Source organism: Dermacentor albipictus, chromosome 2, assembly GCF_038994185.2.
Source record: "Dermacentor albipictus isolate Rhodes 1998 colony chromosome 2, USDA_Dalb.pri_finalv2, whole genome shotgun sequence".
NCBI lineage: Eukaryota > Metazoa > Arthropoda > Arachnida > Ixodida > Ixodidae > Dermacentor > Dermacentor albipictus.
Genome location: NC_091822.1, coordinates 106,797,479 through 106,818,373, shown reverse-complemented (window position 1 = coordinate 106,818,373; position 20,895 = coordinate 106,797,479). Strand labels below are relative to the sequence as shown.

Sequence of the window (20,895 nt, the reverse complement as noted above, 5' to 3'; positions counted from 1 at the left end):
GTAGAGGGCACCCACAACCAGACCAGCGAGCCAGGCGCAAAGCACGTAGCCGTAGTGGATGAATCGTGGCGAAGCTTTTGGCGCCACTGGTCCTGGGATGTGAACGAACGAGCGAGCTGGCGACATTCTTCGGCGTAAGCAGCCGCTCTAGAAACAGTCGTCCACTCCGAAGCATCTGACCGGTAAGGTAGAATCGTGTCCATAGTGCATGAAGGTTCGTGTCCGTAAAGGAGAAAGAAAGGGGAGAACCCAGTGGTGCTTTGCGTGGCGGTATTGTAAGCGTAGGTGACGAATGGTAGAATGCGATCCCAATTCGAGTGGTCAGATGAAGCATACATGGCCATCATGTCACCAAGGGTGCGGTTGAAACGTTCTGTCATCCCGTTAGTTTGTGGATGATATGCTGTGGTAGTGCGGTGAATGACGCGACACTCCTTTAGCAATGCTGCAATGACGTCTGAGAGGAAAACGCGACCGCGGTCGCTCAGTAATTCGCGAGGTGCTCCATGGCGTAAAATCAGGTTTTGAAGGATAAAACTGGCGACGTCTTTTGCTGTGGCAGATGCTACGGCTGAAGTTTCAGCGTACCGCGTGAGGTGGTCGATAGCAACAATAACCCAGCGGTCGCCGCTTGGAGTGTTGGGAAGCGGACCGTATAAGTCAATGCCGACGCGGTCGAACGCGCGCGCGGGGCATGGTAAAGGTTGCAAGGGGCCGGTGGCATGTTGAGGTGGCGTCTTGCGTCGTTGGCATAGGTGGCATGACCGGACATACTGGCGAACGAAACGGTACATACCGCGCCAGTAGTACCGAAGCTGGAGGCGAGAGTATGTCTTTAATACACCAGCGTGGCCGCATTGTGGGTCGTCGTGGAACGTGGCGCAGATGTCGGAGCGGAGGTGTCGGGGTATAACAAGCAACCACTTACGACCGCTGGAATTGTAGTTGCGGCGGTACAGCAGGTTATCTCGAATGATGAAGTTCGTGGCTTGGCGACGAAGCGTCCGAGAGGTCGGTGCTGGCGAGTGGCTGGACAGGAAGTCGATAAGCGAAGAGATCCATGGGTCTTTGCGCTGCTCTGATGGCATGTCGGAAATGTTGAGGGCGAAGGCACCGCAGGGAGAAATAGGCGAGCGGACAGGACCAGAGGGCAGGGGTGACCGGGATAGAGCGTCTGCGTCTGAATGCTTTCGGCCTGAGCGATAAACAACGCGGATGTCGTATTCTTGTAGGCGCAATGCCCAACGGGCAAGCCGACCAGTTGGATCTTTTAGAGAAGATAACCAGCATAGGGCATGATGGTCGGTCACGATGTCAAATGGACGCCCGTACACATAAGGACGGAATTTGCCGATAGCCCAAATGATGGCCAGACATTCTTTTTCAGTAACCGAGTAGTTCGCCTCGGCTTTGGTAAGGGTGCGGCTGGCATACGCGACGACGTACTCTTCGAAGCCATCCTTGCGTTGTGCAAGAACAGCGCCGAGCCCGACACCACTAGCGTCCGTATGGATCTCAGTTGGAGCAGAGGGATCAAAGTGTCGCAGTACTGGAGGCGAGGTGAGAACGCGTCGCAGTTCTTGGAATGCGTCGTCGCATGCCGGGGACCAGGCTGATAGGTCAGAACTGCCGGTGAGAAGCTGCGTCAAGGGGGCGATGATAGAGGCAAAGTTACGGATGAAGCGCCGGAAATATGAGCACAAGCCGAGGAAACTGCGAAGCTCTTTCATGGTGGTTGGTTTGGGGAACTCGGTTACGGCGCTAAGTTTCGTGGGGTCCGGGAGGATACCGTCTTTGGAAACTACATGACCGAGAATAGCAAGCGTGCGAGCGCCGAAGTGGCATTTCTTCAAATTTAGTTGCAGTCCTGCAGTGGAGAGGCACGCAAGGACTTGCTCGAGGCGGCTGAGGTGCGTCGCAAAGTCGGTGGAAAAAACCACAATGTCATCCAAATAACACAGGCACGTTTTCCACTTCAGCCCTCGAAGAATGCTATCCATCATTCGCTCGAAAGTGGCAGGCGCGTTGCAGAGGCCGAACGGCATGACGGTAAATTCATATAGCCCATCAGGAGTTACAAAGGCTGTCTTTTGGCGATCGGCCTCTGCCATTGGCACTTGCCAATACCCGGAGCGTAGATCCAGCGAGGAAAAGAATTCCGCTCCCTGCAGACTGTCCAAGGCATCGTCGATGCGCGGCAGAGGATATACATCTTTGCGCGTTATTCGGTTAAGGCGGCGATAGTCGACGCAGAACCGAATGGAGCCGTCTTTCTTTTTAACGAGGACAACCGGAGATGCCCAGGGACTGTTAGAGGGCTGGATGATGCCACGCTCCAGCATGTCTTCAACGTGCTGGTCGATGATACGGCGTTCAGCAGCCGACACACGATACGGACGCTGGCGCAATGGTGTTTGTGGACCGGTGTCGATACGGTGAACGACTGCGGACGCTCGGCTCAAGGATGGTTGGTCCATGTCGAATGAGGAACGAAAGCGTTGGAGGAGCTTGATAATTTCTGTGTGCTGCGCAGGTGTGAGTTCCGCGTCGACGGCACGAGCGAAGACGTCTACAGGGGTATCAGTCGCGGCCGGAGGAGTGACGGAACAAATCGGAAGTGATGCCGAATCACCAAACGTGGTGGCCGGAAGAACGCTGTCGAAAGCTTCAGCGGTACCCAGGCACTCGCCGCGGAGTAGGGATGATGGGCAGGCGGACGGATTGCACACGTAAAGGGCAGCTGAACCGTCGCAAAAAGTGACGACAGCAAACGGAAGCAGAAAGTTCCGGCGGCGCGCACAAGTGGCCGACGGTGTAAACAGAACAGATGAGTTTGCAGCAGAGTTACATGACACAGGAACCAGAGCGGCGGAGAAAGGTGCGATATCGATGTTGGAGGCGGCAACAACTTTAGGAGAAGAATGGCCGTCAGGGTCGAAGCACGGCACTGATAATGTAAGTTCGGCACGAGCGCAGTCGATAAGTGCTTGATTGACAGATAGGAAGTTCCATCCAAGAATAACGTCGTGTGACGAACGAGATAGGATGACAAATTCTATAACATACATAACGTTTCGAATGACAACCCGTGCTGTGCACGACGCTGAAGGCTGAATGCGATGCGAGGTTGCCGTACGCAGAGAAAGAGAGGTAAGGGGAATAGTCACTTTGTTCAAATTGCGGCCAAGCTTCTCACCAATAATAGAAACGGCGGCTCCGGTGTCGATAAGCGCGTGTACGGTGACGCCGTCTACGGACAGTTCAATTTCGTTCGCCGGGTTAGAATGAGGCCTTGAAATGTTCGACGTAAACGCAGTTCTTGCCTCTGGAACTGCGACTGTTAGTTTTCCTCTCGGGCTGGGCTGGGTCGGCGAACCATCGGGGAAATGGATCGGCGACGTGGGGAAGGTGACCGACGGGCATCGAAAGGGAGGCGACTGTAAGATGAGTCCGGAGGAAGGCTAGATGGGTCCTGACGCGGAAGTCGAGCAGGCCTGTAGCTTGAGGCGCCGCCACTGTCAGGTAAACGGGGGCTGCGACGGCGGCAAAATCGGGCTACGTGGCCCGGAAAATGGCAGAAATAGCATATTGGCCGGTTGTCGGATGTACGCCACGGGTTGACGACAGGGGCTCCAGCGGCCGAGTAAGGGACGACCATCGGGCGTGAAGGTGGCGGCGGCGGCACATGGAAGGTGCCAGTGGCCCGGTAGGCATCGGAAGCCGGAGGAGCGTAAGGCCGGGCGACGACGTCAGCGTACGTTAGCGGCCCAGCTGCAGGCTGCGGAGGAGGGGCAGATGGCAGCGCCGCGGCTACTTGGGTCTGGATGACGTGGCGAAGTGAAGGAGCCAAGGTTGTCGACGGCTCGGGTGTGCTATTCGCCAGAGAGAGTTGGCGGGCAACTTCCTGACGGATAAACTGCTTTATCTCCGGCAATAAAGCAGAGATGTCGGCAGCGTCGCGGCCGAAATCCAACGGAGATAGATCCGTGGTGTCCTGCTGAGCAGCGCGTGTGGATGCACGCTGCTTGCGCAGCTCATCGTACTACTGACATAGCTGTATGACTTCGGCAATCGTTCGCGGACTCTTCGCGACGAGCATCTGGAAGGCATGGTCGTCGATACCTTTCATGACGTGCTTAATCTTGTCAGCTTCGTTCATAGATGAGTTCACGCGCTTGCATAGCGAGAGGACGTCTTCAATATAACTGGTGAAGGTCTCGTCCTGGCGTTGAGCTCGACCACGCAAGCGCTGCTCAGCGCGAAGCCGGCGAACGGCGGGACGGCCGAAGACCTCTGCCAAAGTCGCCGTGAAAGCCGACCAGGTGGTAAAATCGGCTTCATGGTTGCGGAACCATAGGTTGGCCACGTCAGTCAAGTAAAAGATGACATTCGTGAGCTTGGCGCGGTCGTCCCACTTATTATACGCGCTTACACGGTCATATTCGGCGAGCCAGTCTTCCACGTCGTGGTCGTCTGTGCCGCTAAATATAGCCGGATCGCGCTGCCGGATCACGCCAGAACAGACGATGGTGGGGGGCACGGGAGCAGCAGCCTGGGACGGTCCTGGTTCATCCATTGCAACAGCTGGTGGTAGCGTTCGGCTGCGGAGTTCCAGGACGTAGAAGAGAAACCCAGCACCTCCACCAAATGCAACGGGGGTGTTCACCGAGCAGAAGGGTCACTAGTTATAGGTTGTAGCGCTAGGCTTAAAACAGGTCGGCGCTGTATCGTAACACGGAAGCAAGCACTTCTCGTCGTCTTCTTCTTTTGCACCTGCACACCAGCACCATGCCCACTGCCCAGTGCCTTCAGTACACCGCGAAATTGTTTACTTTCTTATTGATAATTTTTCGCAAGAACATAGCCTGCTAACCGACTGTCAACACGGGTTTAAGAAAAAGCGGTCTACGGAAACTGCTTTATGTATACAGAAGCAGCTTATTCTAGAGAACATTGAAAAAAATTTCTGAATTTAGGGTTATACTTAGACTTCAGCAAAGCCATTGATAGGGTCAACCATAAATTGCTGCTGATAAAGCTAGAAAAATATGGCTTCCGAGAAATAACACTTGAACTTATCCGATCTTATTTAGAAAGCTGACGTCAGTTTGTTGAAATTAATGAGAACAGATGGTAGGTAAAACCTTTAAGAGCGGGTGTGCCCCAAGGTAGCATCCTTGGTTCGATACTTTTCCTGTATTGTATTCATAATACTGCACAAGTGACCGATATGTGAACATTTGTCGCGTATGCAGATGATTGCTCTATTTTCTTTACAGGTAAAGATTTGAAAGGAATAACGCCTATAGCAAGCTCCGTTTGTTATGGACTTCGAGCATGGTCTAAGGCAAATGGCCTCATCCTCAATGAAACGAAAACAAAATGCGTTATTTTTCTTGCTCCGGAAAGTTCTGCTACATTGCCAGATAATATTGTGTTGGGAGCGTATACAATTAACATTACGTCATCCATAAAAACCCTAGGCGTATTATTCACAGCGCATATGTCCTGGAATGAACACGTTATTCATGTTTGCTCAAAGGTACGAAAAGTTGTTGGTGTGTTAAATCGGAATCGAAGTGCATTACCTTTTAAAGTTAAGCGTCTGATTTAACATGCTCTTCTCCATTCACACCTCAGTTACTGTTCACTTATATAGGGCAACGCTACAGCGCAAAACATTCAAATGCTGGAAATACTTCAAAAGAAAGCAATTCTGGCGATAGCAAACGTTTCTTTTCTTAGAGCATAGGCAAGAGCTTTTCAAACAAAATAGATTAATCAGAGCCCGTGACATATATGAATTCAAAACATTACTAAGTTATAGAAATGCCATGCTGGGAAAACTCAATTCATTCCTAACCCTGGCAACTCTACAACAAAATAGAAGTGCATAGTGATATCGTCACCAGGCACCATGGCAGATACCTTTCTCACGTACTAATTATGGCTGCCAACGCCTTAAACATACACTACCTTCCCTACTTAACTATTTCAACCAACAAAGTGTTGATGTGTTAATTCTAGACAAAAATAAAATATTGAATTTGTTCTTATAGATGTGTATTGTTAACTGCTCTAACAGTTCCACAGAACTTACCATGTACTCTCGTTGTGTTTATACACTCACACTTGTAACCATTATTCCTAGAAACCAGGTTTCCGCTGCAGTGATTGTGCCCGGACCACGTGGCAGGGTTTGCGTTTAAACTGGATGCTGCAAAGGGCGTCTTCGCATTTGTAAAAATTCGAGGATGTGACGACGCCCTGGGCTACGTTGCCGAGGTGTCTGTCGCGAAAGCAGCAGCCTATATGCAGATGTTCTTTTTTTATGTTTTTTAACATAGATGCACATATATATTTGCAAGTATGTAAAATAATTTCTAAAAAAAAGAACGTTTCCTGATGGTAACTTGTGCTTATCGTACACTTCTGTGAAATTTGTTATATTGACATATGCATGTATGTGTGTATGTATATATGTATATATATGTATACATATGTTGATTTTCCATTCTTATGATACGTGCGACTGAGTCTGTGTTAAATTATAATATGCAACATAACAGATTGTAATTGTATACTGGGAGCTATTTGACACAACTGTATTATAACTAGTTTCTATGTAATACAATGAAAATGTCTATATGTATTTGTGTTCAAAAATACTCTTATATCCACACTGTCTACAAATCCGCAAAGCTCCTGTCTGGGAGACCGGAGCTTTGTTAAGACGAGGAAATTTCAGCTTTTTTTCCGGCTCTCCCTTTTTCGCCTCGTATTCAGTGGTGAAAATAAAAATCATGATGATGATAATGATGATGATGATAATGATGATGATGATGATGATGGTGATGATGATGATGATGATGACATACTTGACTCACTACGCAGCATGGCATGTGAAGCGTCCGTAGTAAGCCACGCTTATCCCGGGTTTCGGTCCCCGTACTCACTTCCACAAGTTGACTTCGAGGCATCATATAAATATATTCGCTGTCTTATTTAACTGCTCTTTCGCAATTTAGAAGCTCATAACAGGTAAGTATTGTAATCACGAAAGCCGCCTATATAAGAGATTAACGCGAAGATGGAACTTTTCTTGCACCATTGTTGCACACGTAATTTGTGCTCTTTTTCACGCTCCCCTCTGCAATACATGCGGCCTTGAGGGTACCATAACATAAAAATAAATATTTTAGACATCCAGCTGAACAGGCAGTGGAGTTACATTTCCGAATCGGCGTAAGAACGTTATTACGAATTCTATTGGCGAACCTTGTGCACTTGCTCTAAGTTAGTGAGTGTGCAGCACAGGCCTACTTGGCATAGTAGTCGTTGATGATGACCCTTGTCCTTCCCTTCAAGCCGCACTCTCCCGCGATGATGGACGTGTAGGCCGCGCCTAATATGAGCACCTTTTGGATCCGCCTGTACAAACTGCAATGGCAATGTGGGCCGGAAGTACAGAAAGCAAATACAGCAAATAAGAATGATTGCATACGTTCAGTTTCTGCTTTTGTGGAAGTTACATCTTATTCACATAATCTCAATCTTATGAATGTGCTGCGTACACGTCCGCACATTTGCTTATTAGGCGTTGCGCTTGTAATGAGGCTGCATTCGAGTTTTCATGTATTCGCCACTGTCATTTACGGAACATAATTACTTATCTCGCTCATGTTCATAAGACATCACGTGTGTCATTCAAGCCAGCGCTACAGTTTCTAGTAAAGAAACCTTTTACTTTTATCGGTCCACGCATCTCTTCTCACGCTGATCTGCTGGTACACTATTTGAACGCACCTGCATCAAGCTAACGGCAAAATTCCCTGTTTATATGCAGCGAACAAAAAATGGTGGTGTAAATGACTAAAGCACTCACGTGTTACTGGCTTCAATTTTTCTTTCAGTTGCAGTATCATCTGGAAAGCAAATAAAATTAAGGCTCCGAAGGACATGAATGAGTAGTATATTTCTCTATTTCTGACGGATCTCATTTAGTAATATAGGAATAGAACTTCTAGAGATAAGTCGACCCAGAACGACTGACTTCCCTGATCCCATAGCAAGTATAACAAAGATAGAACTCCTCTTGTTGATATGTTGGCAGTAGCTTGACACTTCACTTGTTCGAGCGCAGTCGGTTGCATCAATTCAATTGAAGTAACCCCCAGCGTTGGCTGCGGCTCATTTTTGATTTTTTATTGGCACGTTGTTATTCATGTGTTTGTTTCTTTACTTTTAAACATATTGATTACTTGATTTGTTATGCATTTCTATGTATTTTCTGTGCACTATTGACGCCTATGTATTTCCTCTGCGTTAAACATGTGTTCAGGGGCGCTATAACGTAAGACTATTCCAAACTTTTCTATTCCAATTCTGCAATCAGCCCTCCGCGATTGGTCAAAAACGTTTTTCGACCACCCCCCACTGCACCTGTCTGTCACGCGACGTCACGAAAACCGCAATACCTCCCCATCTGATATGATGTGTACACACTGATTATGCATGATTTGACAGAAAAAAAGAAACAGTTATTTCTGATTCGACCGCTTTTCGCCATTAGCCCTCGGCTATTGGTAAAATGTTTTCGGGCTGCACCCACTTCACCTGCCTGTCACGCGATGTCAAAAAACCGCAGGAACTCACCACGTCAAAGTGACGTGTACGTGATAAAGATGCATTAATATGCCGAAGAAAACTGAATTTCTTTTGGAATAGCCGCAGGCTGCCCCGTTCTGAAAGGAATAAAAGATGGCTGCCGCCGATCGCTGAGACGCTGGCTACTCGCAGCTGCCGGAGAGCATGGGTGTATTTGCGTAAATTAAAACTTCTTGCGTGATTGTGTAACGTTTTCAAGCACTTTCGGCACGTTTACTACCTCATTCTGCCAACCCTTCTTTGTTGAGGGTCAGTTTTAGCGTCATTCTTAAGCTTCCGTTGCATGCCGCCACGATTTTCGACCAGCCACCACAAGCTCAGTAAGGGAAAGCCGACCAATCGCTGACGCCGGCACCACCCTCTTCATCCGGTTATCAATTTTCATTGCACTGGCTCTGCCCCAGTGAATCCCTCTCCACTTGAGCGTTCTCCTCGCCTCTTGTCAGCCAATTAGATACGACAAGCCACTCAGTGTAGGCAATGTTATTCGTTTTTCAAGTAAACAAAAGTGACCTCCTATGAAGGAGGAGAGCGATTGATTGGTCTGTTCAGACAACCGTGTGGGTGACCGCCCGGTGCTTGCGTCGGTGGTTACGTAAATTTGATGTCAGGAAATTGGAATAGAAACATATTGGAATAGTTTTACGTTATATGGCCCCAGTTGCACGCTGACTGTGCTGTCAGATTAGTAAGCGAAGGTGGTGCGTGTCACTGGGCGTTAAGATTCACCTTTTTTTTCTGCTTTCCTCTTCACATCATGCACACAGGTGTACTTGTGATAAATAAATCATGTCAAATTATCTGTATTTCTGCATTTCATTCAAAACGAAGCAAGACGGGGAGAAGATAGAAAAAGCATGTCATGCGACAGCTTTACGTGGTCCCAGTGCAGTAAACGCTGGCAGACAGTGAGCCTACCAATCTAGTTTGCATATCTAATGCGGCTGTGAAAAGAAAACGATACGTTTGGTCGCTCAGAAAGTTAATCGTTCTGAAAGTTCACCTTGTCTTCCGGGAGCTGGTGACCATGTCGCATTCAGAAGGACGTTCTCTTGGTGGGTGCCAAGCTCCAGACAGTCATTGCCGTCGCGAGGGGCGACCGACGAGTGCTCGTGACCGGACTTTTGGGTCTCGCTAGCGTACGACTTGAAGAAGCTGCGTCACCGAAAGAAGGCGCCCTCATGATCGAGTCACGTGAGATTGGTCGTGGAGAACTCAGCCTAAAACGCTACAGAGCACGACGTTAAGAAGATGCGGCGACTACAGGGCCATAAATTATGAGAGCACGTAAAATTACTGCACTCATTGGCCAATTATTTCTGTCCATTGCGAATTCAGCGCCACCCTCATTGCATCCTCAGAATCAGAGCAGACGGTTCCCGAGCATATTAAGAATTTCTTGGTTTCCCTAAAGCGTTTCAACAAATTTACAGAATGTGGACTCCACGCAACAACTTTATAGATATGGAGTAACATAGAAATGAGAAAGTCAGCTATTTCGTGTGCTTGGGAAGAGCCTATCCAGAAAATTGAAAAATGTGACTGGTGCAAACATCGCTAAAACAACGAAAGGATTGAACGCAGTACACAGAGACCAAGCGCCCTGCGGTTCATACTTAAACTCGTTTCAGTAAGAATTTAGAGGACGCTTGAGCTTCACCTTTAAGAGTGGAACGCGATAGCATTCAATGATCCCTGACTGTTTCTCACGCTTCTCGGCAACTGCAGCTTATGTAACCATAATGTTTACCGGGAAACGCTGGCGGCGAATGCTATACATGAAGGCAAGCTTTCTGGTAGACACACGGCCTCGTGCGTGGGGCGCGATGCAACGGATGTGAGTGCCATCTCGAGGTGTTGCAAGGAATCGGGGGCGCTGCTTTGGGGCCTTTGAGATTTGCGCACGCCGACGCGCGCGAATCTCGGAGGCCATGGCCACTGTGGGAATGGTAGAAAAGCGGCAGAAGTGGTTTGTGTTTTGAGCTTCCGCGTAACAGAATTACGTTTTCTCGTATATTAAAATTACAGTCATACGCTATAACGTCAGTAATTTGTGTCTGAGTCCTACATTACGATTTTCGTGCCGTATTTTACCTTGAGAAATTAAATTAGTTCTGCAACCTCCTTGCGCTGCACAGGGGCCTGCATGGTTGGGAAAGCGTTGTCCGAAATTACTTTTGCGGAAACAACGGTCGACACTAGACGCCGACGCTGGATTTTCTGCGAGACGGGACCTTTAACGCTATCGCACTAGAACACTTTATAGGTATTATCAAACTTACATACACGTACAATCGTATGTGTAACAATGAATACTGCAACTATCCTTACGCAGTATCTCGGCGTGCACAGTCTCGGCGTGCACAACCGACTAGCGTTAACAGATGTGACCAAGTTCACAAATATGTTTATATAATTTTTGGTCTCTGCGTACAGGCAACCATAAGAATCTGTGAGAAGTCGAACGCGAACGCTTCTCAGTAGCTGATAATGAAGTGTAATGTGATAATGTCGCGGTAACCCACGTGTTCTACGGTTAGCGGAATAGGCACAAGGTGGAACGTGGGTCGTGGGCCGGATATGTTCTTCTGTCAGTGTGTAAAGAATTATGGCCTTTCGAGTTAGTTTTCGTCTTAACAACGATAGCCACTATACAGATCTCAAATGGGCCGTCGCCTAATCTTTTCTGCAGTCACGATGAATCTTTGTGTCATCACAAAATGGCCGTTTATCATCAGAAAAACAACCTTCATTGGCAGGTGGGGTTCGAACTCATCCCTTTCCGGTTCCGAGCAAGCTGTTCTAGTTCTTGCAACACATTTCTATCGCATTGACGGAACAGCTAGCAGAAGCTAAACAGGCACTGAGACAATTTTAGCTCAGCGCGTACTTCATGGAGGTGTATGCATTCTGGCGTGGGAAACAATGAGACATGGATCGTGGAACACGGGGATAACATTCGCGTCAGTGAAACGGTAGATTTATTTGCGTGGCAGCCACATCTCTCGTGTAATGACTAAGAAATCTGAACTATATTTTTAGAAAAAAACGTCAGAGAATGAACAGTTATGGCAGAAATCACCGAACATCGTCAAGAACAATGCGAATAAATTACAATGTGTTGTGAAGGGCTTGTGTTAACGCATTTGTATATCAAACGTGGGTTCGGTTCGGCTGTACCCTTTGCGCCTCGTGCAGTACAAGAAGCAAATGTTCTGGCATTCTCGTTTTACTTTCTTTATCATGGTTTATTTTTTTTCTGAAGTCCACCATATCCTGTGTGTACCTTTTCAGTTCAAGAATCCTTGATTGCGCGAATGGCACTCACCTCGAATGTTCAAGTTTCGATCCCATGGTGCCTATCTGCGACGGTGTCGCTGGGCTTCCCACTCCACTCAGCGACACTTGGCTGAGCTGCGAGGACACGCTTGACGGGCGTGACGGCAAATACGGGTGCCGGCCGCTGCTTTGACTGTGCTTTGGCGTGCATTGCCCTGTCTTCAGTGACTCGGTATTAGCCATAGGTGCGATTTCGTTAGAAGGTGTAGCCCGTGGTGAGCGTAATCCTATGCCGGGGGACGACGTCCCCCTGGAGCGCCACTCGACTACGCTCTCACCGGGACCGTTGCTTTGCTTGGACGAATCAAGCGGTGAGTGCAGGGCTGACCACGACTCCCCAATTGAAGGACCATTGGCTCTCGGAGGAGTGGTTCCACGAAGTGGGGTTCCTTTGGAGGCGCGTGTAGCGGCACCACTGATGGAGCTGATTCGAAGCGTGGGCGATCCTCTGGGTGACAGGGGCCTCGATTGCTGCGACTGGTCCACAGAAGGCCAGACGGGAGACAATGGGCTCTTGGGCGACGCTTCTAGAATGGCGCCAGTGGCGCGCCTGTCACGTTGCGACGACGAACCTGATGGGACATCGGGGATATTGTGTAACTGGCTGGTATGCGGAGGAGTGTCCGCCTTCGTAGATTTTGAGCGAGACGACGATCCTTTCGACGCCCGCGCAGCGTCGTCGACGCTCTGGCTCAGCGATAGCGTGGATTGACTCTTTGGCGATTTGGGATCTGAGCGCGTTTTAGTGTACCTCGCACGACGGTCTGACCACACGGTTCTGGCGCTAGGTACCAACGTTGCCGTCGTTTCGACGTTATCTCCGTGTACAAGAGTAGGGCTGTGATGCGCTTGGGCTCCAAGCATCACCATCGGAACTCGAGGCCGGTGCTGTGAACGAGATGGTGGCGCCGCCTTAGTATGAGAGAACTAAAGAGAACAATACACTACTTAAATATATGCTGCAAATATCCAGTGAATTCACGATAATCACACGTGAATATTGTCGCCCAAACGATTGTGTATATGTAAGATGGCAATATTTACCAGTGTATGACCTTTGGACCATTTTTACTTTAGCATACCAAAGTCAACTTGAGAAATGGTTGCCCTTGAGTGGATTCGTCATATGGTCATTGCGTATGAGGCGATAACACTGATACTAACTTTTGCGGGAACGTAACTGGGGAACGAATGAAATCAACGACAGTATTTAACCAGACTACGAAATATAATAAGATCAAATAGTTTTAAAGTTACAACCAGTCAATTGAAAACATTTACAAAAAAATTATCCTCTTTCGTAGCCAGCAAGAGATGTGAGAATTAAACGTTTCCTCAGGTGAAAAACTGCATAAATCAGCACGCATTTTTGTGCGGGTAGACCAGAACGGAAACCACGCAATGTGAATGTCGTCTGCAATTTCCTGCGTTTTCTTTTTTTCTATTTATGTGGTATTTATTTTACATAAAGTAGGATTCCCACTTCAAACCTTTGATTCAAGCCACATTTCAGTGCAACTACAGTATTTCGGCAAATGAAAATTGATAAAAAATTTTAGGAATATAAAATACGCTAGGTTTCTACTCATTCACCCTTCGGGCCTTAGACCCTCAACGGTATATTCTCTGCAATGGCGCCAACTCTATTCTCAAGCCAGCGTCGTATTTTCACGAATATGTTCCATGTCTATACGTGTTTCAATGTTCAAATTTGACTGGTAGGACCAATCTATGGGTTTCTTTTCAGAGCTTGCAGATTTAGAAGAACAGCAAGAATAAACAAGAAGGAAACACAACTCGACAGGAATTGTAGACTCGTGTTTTTAAGCCAGGGCTTTCTTAAACGAAATCAAAATGAACGATCTAGTCCCATCTATTGCTCTGTTGACAATCTAGGGTGCGGAATTGCCCATGATTTATTCCTTTTTAATAGGCACGCTTGAAAAACATCACAATCCCGAAAGCGTATGGTGCATTTTACCCTGAAAAAATCGACTGCATACTGGTGAAACCAGCAATGCAAAACGAACTGTGTAATGGCCGTGGAAATCTTTGCAAAAAAAACAAACTGATATGCAATTGTAATTAGACACTGTGGGCTCTAATGTGTGCTTGACTAAGGAATGATTTTCAGCTCAGGGGGCTATAATCCGTCAAATACGGCATCCAGGCTTGCCTGCTGCGGCGACATCCTCGCCGTTGCCGAGATGGTGCTACCGTGAATCGCGACAGAGTTGGTTGAGGCAGGCATGTCGACCGAATGGTCGGTCAGGGAGTGTCTTTTAGATCGCAGATGTTGGAGCCTGGGGGAGTCGATGCACGCTGAGCGAATCGCCGTCACTAGCTGCCTGACAATGTCGTCGACCCGGACCAGAGCACCTGACGGTCCCCTATCGGGCACCGGCAGGGAGTGACTCGCCCTCCTAAAGGCGCTCCTGCTCGAGGGAGACCGTGGGGTAGCAAAGCGCGGCGCCCGCGGCTTCAGGCGCTCGTCCCTGGCCTTACTCGCTGGTGGTGCCTGTCGTGGGGGATGCGCAGAGCGCATTTCTCCGCGTGCCTCCAGTACTGCTACGTCTTCCTGCATGGGTGCAGCGACAAGAAACTGATCTGAGAGCAACTTTCAACAGACAGACAGACAGACAGACAGACAGACAGACAGACAGACAGACAGACAGACAGACAGACAGACAGACAGACAGACAGACAGACAGACAGACAGACAGACAGACAGACAGACAGACAGACAGACAGACAGACAGACAGACAGACAGACAGACAGACAGACAGACAGACAGACAGACAGACAGACAGACAGACAGACAGACAGACAGACAGACAGACAGACAGACAGACAGACAGACAGACAGACAGACAGACAGACAGACAGACAGACAGACAGACAGACAGACAGACAGACAGACAGACAGACAGACAGACAGACAGACAGAGATATTTTACAAATGACAGGTGCATTTATGAGCGAGAAGCGCAAGGAGAACTGAAGGCTAGAGCCTATTGGTTCTATTCTAGCTCTCAGCGCAGAGCGAGGGTATCGGCTTGGGCAGCCTTGACACTGTGAGACAGCCAACGGGGGTTCATTGGCGAGCTGCGTGCTCCTAAGTTCAATATTGCGTGACGCCTGCAGGTAAAAGGACATTCCACATCCATCACCGGGCCGCAAGTGACACTATACCTAACTCTCTCACGGATAGATCTCGTAGACGCTCACAATTGTTCAAGAAAGTAGACGGCCATAGGGCTGCAGTGGTAGCTGTATCACAGAGCACTGTACACGTGCCAGGCATCGTAATGGCGGCAGGTTGGCGTTTTCGCCCACTTACATTTGCATTTTGCCTTATATTTGCACACTCCTGTTATACAGAACAGTTTAATTTCCCCCAAGGGTTCCCACGTTTCATCCTCTGTTGGCTTCACGTGCCTGTATATTCTCCATGTGCCGACAGACGAAGGCAGCGAGCAGGAGAGTGACGAACGTCGACGGCAGCACGAGAGACGCCACGAAAGCAACAGACATGAGCGACGCAAACAGCAGTCCCACGCGCGCGCCCTGCCATCGGAGAACAAGCGCCGACAGCTTCGTCCACAGCCGCGTCGAGTCCGCCAGCACGTACACAATCAGGAAGCCCGTCAGTGGCACCAGTTCCTGAGCATACGCAAAATCACTGTCAAAATAGATTAAGCGACTGTTTTGCAACAGGGGCACGAACTAGGTTATGGGCACCCATACGGTTTCGCTTGGTTTTACTTGGTATGAACCATACCATTTCATACGGCTTCATTTGGTTCACGCGGTTTCACTCAATAACAATATGGGACGCTGTATATGTGCAGTCTACTATCAAAAGTGGCCAGGCTCCCGAGAATGTGGACCTTTTATCTTCGTTCCCGGTAGCGCGGATCGTGCTCAATTCTAGGCACACTGTTTCTCACCCTCCAAAGCTTACAATTGTCAAAAAAAAAATAGTAGCCCCACCACCAATCCCCAAGTCATCGTGTTTGCGCATTTGAAGAAAAAGAAACGCAACATGACTGGCTACGCAACAAATTCAGATTCATTTACCTCGTAACTACGGAAACTCACTAAAAAATTCCAGAATGATCAATCCACCAACCTAAATGTCTTCCAATATAGTCTAAACCGGCTTTGGACAAAATTGTGTAACATTATATTAATAGACCATTGCGGTTTCTGGCTGATAGGGTTAGCCATTTGGGCTCACCGCCCCGCTGAGGTCTAGCACGTCCTCGTAGCCTGGCGTGGAGCGGCCGAGTAAGAGCGTGGCTACCCATGGTACGAGGGACACAATGGGCAGCGGCAGTGTCTCCAAGACTGTGAAAATCACCACCAGGAGCACGGCACACGGCAACGCCTGCATCGGATGCAGAGAGTTTGTAGCTTTTACCAGGCGAAGGTGTCGGTGTCTCGTGCATAGGGAGCACCAATCAACGCCACACAGACTTCACGCGACTTTTGTTGCGTGCGTGCGAGGGCTTCAACCCGCCTGTACATCATTTATACTTTTCTTGATAATATCACGTGAGCGTTGACAGCATAACATAAAAGCGGCCCTGTAGCAGCTTTGGGCAGCGGGATGTGGGGACGCAGAGGGCGACTTTGACATTCGAAGGGACTCTGCGGCGCTGTTGGCTTCAGGAGTGCCTCTTGTCGCTACAAGGCTATCCAGGCGCCATGTGGCTGACGCTCGCGCGATGTAATCTTTACACTTTACACTTTACAAACACTTTACAAAGGTGCACCTTTTTGAGCCGAGGAGTGACCAAGCGCATGACGAAATCCGTTAGCAATAAGCTGAGCTTTTGTTTTGCAGCAGCCGTAACTTTTATAATGCTCGTTTGCCTATTGAGCTAATGTTACAAGTCTATTTTAAGTTGGTTCTCAGAGCAGTTTTCGAGTAAATCAAAGATATGTCCTGAAGTAACAACACCGGATATACCGGGTGTCCCTCGTAACTTCAGCCAAGCTTTAAAATATGCAAATTCCACATCACCGGACCGAATCAATGTAATGTTGTTTGGCGTCGCTTGAAGATAAGTTTTTTTTTGCACTCCACCTTATTGCATTAGTTTTGTTTATAAACTCCTCATATATCGCAATTAGACAAACAGTGTCAATTAGAAGCCCACGAATACACGATAAACTGCTGCGAGACAGGCCACACGAGGCACTTTGCGTGTATTCGCGGGCACTCCATCTCTGAAATACTTTCTGTCACGTACTGAGGAGCAGAAATCGGTATCGAGAGTTTTTCATGCTGATCTACAATTTCCTCATTTACGCTTTTAACTAGTTGTATATTTGAGAAGTTTACTAATTATTAAAACGAATTATCTAATTAGGTTATTATCTAAAATAATCTGATTATCTCCAAGCGACGGCAAACATTACCTTGGTTCTCTGTGGCCACGTGGCATTTGCCGATTTTTATAGTTTGGCTCAAGTAGCGGAGGACACCCTATATAGGACGTAAAGGTATATGACGTGCAAAACATATTTTATTATATAGCATGCTACCGGCATGAAAAACTGAATGACGGCAATCGATTCCTGACAGTGGGATGGTTGGCTGCTATTCATCTAAGAGAAGCAAGCTGTGCGAACCTTCGCCAGAGTTATGAAACCCTGTTGTTCGTAACTGATCTTTGCCAAAAACTGGCCGCCATCGCTAATATGTCCCGCAACAGGTCCAGCTGTGATTTTCTCTAAAACGCACTTCTAACATGTCTTGCCGAAATAGATTTAAGTAGGTTATTTATAAATATGTAAAGTATTACACTGAGCAATCAAGCGCCCCACAATTATTTCAATCTCGTCTTTCTTAGACGTCGCGAAGCCGACTTGTTGAATCTCGTGGACATCGGCTTTTATGCTTTCTTTTGTACTAGAACAAGGCTGGACAAACCGAGAGAAGAAATCTTCTCGAATTTGCAGCCCCACGTGCCAACTGTCTGCATTAACCTGGAGACCTTCAGCACGGCCTTCCTCGTAGCCTTTGGGTGAGTGTCCATTGTGGCCTGCATTTATACATGTCTAATATGACGTCTGATGAAGCAGCTTCGATCCCACGTACTGGATTATATCTTGAATTAGACCCACGTCGGTTCCACAAAAGCAGCTGAGAAAAATTAATATCAACGCTATACTGAACACTTTCCACGTGTTAATTCGAGAAAGACGCAAGGTGGTTTACTTCAAGTTCAAAGGAAAGCCCGACTACTTTTCTTAGCTCGCAAGGTAACTTTCTGCCGAGCGTCCGAGCAAGCGGCTCAGCCACCACGTTGTTTAGGCGAACCCAAGTGTGCATCCTTCTTAACTTGATAGCGCTCTTCTTGAAACTCCACACTTTCCCGGGTTAGTCAGCACTGGAGCGAGATATAATGGGCAGGTATCCGCTTCGCTCTCTATTTACCCATCTATGGCGAGGGTTTGAACACAACCTTTATAGAAGTTAGGCTATTTACACCGCATTAATCAGGTAATTTCCACCTTTTGTCACACAAAAGTGACGGCCTTCGCCGTGGATCATGGGCCGTATAACGTAAAACTATTCCAACATCTTTTTATTCTACGCTTCTGACGTCAAATTTGCGTAACCGCCGAGGCAACCAACGGGCAGTGACCCGCAGGGTTGTCTCAACGGACAAATCAAACGCTCTTCTCGTTTATAGGAGGTTACTTTTGTTTGCTAGAAAAACGAATAACATTGCCTACACTGAGCGACTTGAATGATCTAATTGCCTCCAGGAGCACGCTGAAGTGCAGAGGGATTCGATGGGGCCGAGCCACTGCACTGAAAATCGATAACCGGATGAAGAGGGCGGTGCCGACGTCTGCAATTGGTCTGCTTTCCCTTACTTAGCTTGTGGTGGCTGGTCGACGATCGCGGCGGTTGCAACGGAAGCTTAAAATTACGCTAAAAACGGATCCTCTGCCAAGACGAGTTGGCAGAACTAGGTCGTAAACGTGCCGAATGTGCTCGGAAACGTTACACGGCCACGCAAAAGTTTTATTACGCGCCAATAAACCCATGCTCTCCGGCAGGTGCGAGTAGCCTGTGCCTGAGCGATCGGCGTTAGGCATCTTTTGTTCCTTTCGGAACGGGGCAGCCTGCGGCTATTCCGAAGAAAATGCAGTTTTGTTCGCCATGTTAATGCATCCTTAAAGCGTACACGTCAATTTGACGCGGCGAGTTTTTGCGGTTTTGTGACGTCGCGTGTCAGGCAGGTGAAGAAGGTGCAGCACGAAAACTTTTGACGAATAGCCGAGGGCTAATGACGGAAAGGCGTCGAATCGTAAGTAACTATTTTTCTTTTGTTCCGTCGAATCAGGCATAATCAGAGTGTACACGTCATATCAGATGGGGAGCTATCACTGTTTTCGTGACGTCGCGTGACAGACAGGTGAAGTGGGGGTGGTCCAAAAATGTTTTTCACCTATCGCGGAGGGCTGATGGCAGAATTGGAATAGAAAAGTTTGGAATGGGTTTAGGTTATAACGGCCCGTTTTGAGTGACGCGAGAATTCGTAGTAGCCCCCGCTGTGTATGTAATATGCAGAGTACCAGGTTCTCGAAGAACAGCAGCGGTGCAAGGTACACGGGCGTAGCGACACCAAGAAACGCCTTGACGCTGCCACCCTGCTGGGCCATGGAAGATGCCTCGCAGGTTGCGCCAGATCAGTTCGCTTCCCTCCTGGCTCGTTCTCGCCAACTCTGCGGATGAACAATGACTTGGCTCTCTCGGCAGGGTGCTCCAAGGAATAATTCCATTAGCTCGTGCGTATAGGTTTGTACAGAAGTTGTATTAGACCGCAGAATGCCAGATTCGTATGTTGGATCATTTGTATCATATTCCTTCTTAACTGCAGAGTGAATTTACTCGTAAGTGTGCCATTACTTCAGCCACTTTCACTGTGTGCGACCAATATGCTATATACGAGACGAAGGTTCACAGCAGGATAGAGGCTTTAACACCCGTGTTCAGAAGTGCACCTCAACTTGAAGCCCATCATCGACTTGGTCTAATTGACGCAAGCCGTGAACGTGTACAGGACGCACTACGGTACGATGAAACAGCGCTCATATGATTTCCATAATGTTCTCAATAGGTCATATCTATTAACCTTACTAAGCAAATAATGATAATAATAATAAAATTGACTTGAAATAAACCTTGGCGACGGTATCGCTCGATACCGCCGCCGTATTCCAGGAACTTATAATGATGAGGTCACGCTCATCGCGCGATAAGCCCAGAATACCTGCAAACATTTCGTTACTTACTCATAAATGACGCGCTTGATAATCGAATAAGTCTCCGGAGCGGAAGCAGTTGGCTGCGATGGCACCCTACAAGCACAAGGCTCTTCGTCTTCTTCGTTCTCAGAACGTGAGGCAAGCACGCGACCCGAGGCAGCTGAGCACGTGGAAAATGATTCACTTTTATTTCTTAGATAGTAATAATGATGATTATGGTGGTCTTAAGAGGAAGCTTTAGCTCGCGTGCACCTATCTAAATACGCGTAAAAGGAGAATTCGTTTTTCTCGGCAACTACTGCATCGAATTTGACGAGTTTCGTTGCATTTAAAAGAATAACTTAAAATCTAGTTACTGTTGGTTTCGAATTTTATATTAAGGTCATCGACTTTTTATTAAAAATGTTGTATATCTAAAATTTCCGAAAAACAAAACTGCCAAGTTTACAACTCTGTAACTCCGCAATGAAACATGATATGACAATTCTGTGAATTGCATCTAATAGCAGATCTAAAGCGGACAAAAATGATATGTTACAAATAGAGAGAGAGAGAGAGAAAAAAAGGCAAAGGAAAGACAGGGAGGTTAACCAGAG

At 47.8% G+C, this 20,895-nt stretch overlaps 1 protein-coding gene across 6 annotated transcripts in view; it reads right to left on the bottom strand.

Annotated features, from left to right (window-relative positions):
• LOC135914902 (uncharacterized) overlaps nucleotides 1-20,428 on the bottom strand; it is a 53,674-nt gene extending 33,246 nt beyond the window's left edge. For 2 of the 6 annotated variants that reach the window (XM_070533835.1, XM_070533836.1), the window contains exons 1-9: nucleotides 20,327-20,428; nucleotides 19,607-19,756; nucleotides 16,248-16,397; nucleotides 15,442-15,670; nucleotides 14,183-14,580; nucleotides 11,996-12,894; nucleotides 9,671-9,822; nucleotides 7,886-7,925; nucleotides 7,324-7,440 (exon numbers count right to left, since the gene is read on the bottom strand). In XM_070533835.1, the coding sequence (XP_070389936.1) occupies nucleotides 7,324-7,440; nucleotides 7,886-7,925; nucleotides 9,671-9,822; nucleotides 11,996-12,894; nucleotides 14,183-14,580; nucleotides 15,442-15,670; nucleotides 16,248-16,397; nucleotides 19,607-19,693 (2,072 nt within the window). In that variant the 5' untranslated portion in view covers nucleotides 19,694-19,756; nucleotides 20,327-20,428. Of the gene's footprint in view, nucleotides 1-7,323; nucleotides 7,441-7,885; nucleotides 7,926-9,670; nucleotides 9,823-11,995; nucleotides 12,895-14,182; nucleotides 14,585-15,441; nucleotides 15,671-16,247; nucleotides 16,398-19,606; nucleotides 19,757-20,326 lie in introns of all 6 variants that reach the window. The other 4 variants (XM_070533837.1, XM_070533840.1, XM_070533838.1 and 1 more) reach the window with 4 other exon arrangements.
• Between the last annotated feature and the right edge of the window lie 467 nt (nucleotides 20,429-20,895).